The 1,401-nt window shown below is 30.5% G+C and overlaps 1 protein-coding gene across 1 annotated transcript in view; it reads right to left on the reverse strand.

Moving 5' to 3' along the window:
* The window catches only part of ADGRV1 (adhesion G protein-coupled receptor V1), a 548,236-nt gene that overhangs the window by 372,657 nt on the left and 174,178 nt on the right, over window positions 1-1,401 (reverse strand). Inside the window, exon 49 of the mRNA XM_019641108.1 lies at window positions 437-692. Coding sequence (XP_019496653.1) covers window positions 437-692 — 256 coding nt within the window. The remainder of the gene's footprint in view (window positions 1-436; window positions 693-1,401) is intronic.

The raw sequence follows: 1,401 nt of genomic DNA on the forward strand, positions 1-1,401 counted from the left end.
TTACATTGCACAGAAAAAAACACTACGTATTCTAATTACTGCTTTACGTTTAACAATTAAGACCTGAAGTATCATATGCATTTCTCTGTGTTATTTCCTGTAACTATTGAAAATCTATAGAGAGAAAATCTGAGTGAGGAAAGAGAACAAATAAATAAAGGATGAAAAAGTAAAATAAAAACCAACCCCCTCTACTGCAATGATTTGCTAAAATATTAATATTTCTATTATGATAGTAATGTCTCAAAAAAGTAAAATTATTTTCTACATCATTATTACTGAATACTTACATGATCATAAAATGCAATAAAAGTAAAATGGATTATAACCTGTCAAACTGAAAAAAATATATATAAAAAGAGAAATGCACATTCCTAATAAATATTAGAATTAAATTATCCAATAAAACTTACTAGACATATTTAACAAGATTTACCTTGAGGCTCTGCTACTCTAAGGAAGAGAGACTCAGCATGCCAGCCCACCAAACCATAAGGTGCATCACTGGGCAGAGTGGTTATCACAGACTTGTTTCTTTTCTGATCAATAGCAGCACCTTTTGATGTGTCCTCAACCCCTTCTGTAGTAACATGGATGAGTGTTATGATCACAACCTCTGGTAATTCTGGTACATCATCAGCAAGAATAGTCAGAGTGATGGTAGACAGTGCTTGACCTTCAGAAAATGAAATCTAAAATTTTAAAGAAAGAATATTTTATTTATTTTTTAATTATCACTGTGCAGTAAGACTATCAAAAGGTTAGATTTTCTTTAGATATTGGCCACAATTTAAACAAGATATTTAAGCAACATAATATCTACAAATCAATCAAATGCCTTTCATATTAAAAGTGGTACATTGTTAAGAAAAAAAATAAAACATTACTAAAATTTAAGCTAATAAAATATACAGCTGAATTGACATATCCTGAAACCTACATTCTATTGAAATATGAAGTACATAGTCGTTCTCTGGGAATCTAAGACTTAAATACCATACACAAAAAATCTATACATATTAAGAAGGTGTCATATAGCTTAAACATTTTTCTCTACAAAATTTTTGCTAGGATTGCTATTTCCCTTGGCTAAACTCTGAATAGAAGTATCATTAACAATGGATCTATCAAAATAGAGGTAGAGAAAGATAGGAAGAGATACATATCAGAGCATCCTATCGTGTCTCCATTGTCTTAAGTGTCAAATCTGAGTTTGCTAAAAGGCATTTGAAGTTCTTTTTTTTTTTTAATTAAATTTATTGGGGTGACAATGGTTAGTAAAATCACACAGGTTTCAAGTATACAATTCTGTAATACATCATCTATATATCACATTGTGTGCTCACCACCCAGAGTCAGTTCTCTTTCCATCACCATATATTTGACCCCCTTTACCCTTTT

The sequence above is a fragment of the Hipposideros armiger genome, unplaced genomic scaffold (assembly GCF_001890085.2).
Source record: "Hipposideros armiger isolate ML-2016 unplaced genomic scaffold, ASM189008v1 scaffold_57, whole genome shotgun sequence".
In the NCBI taxonomy this organism is placed as follows: Eukaryota; Metazoa; Chordata; class Mammalia; order Chiroptera; family Hipposideridae; genus Hipposideros; species Hipposideros armiger.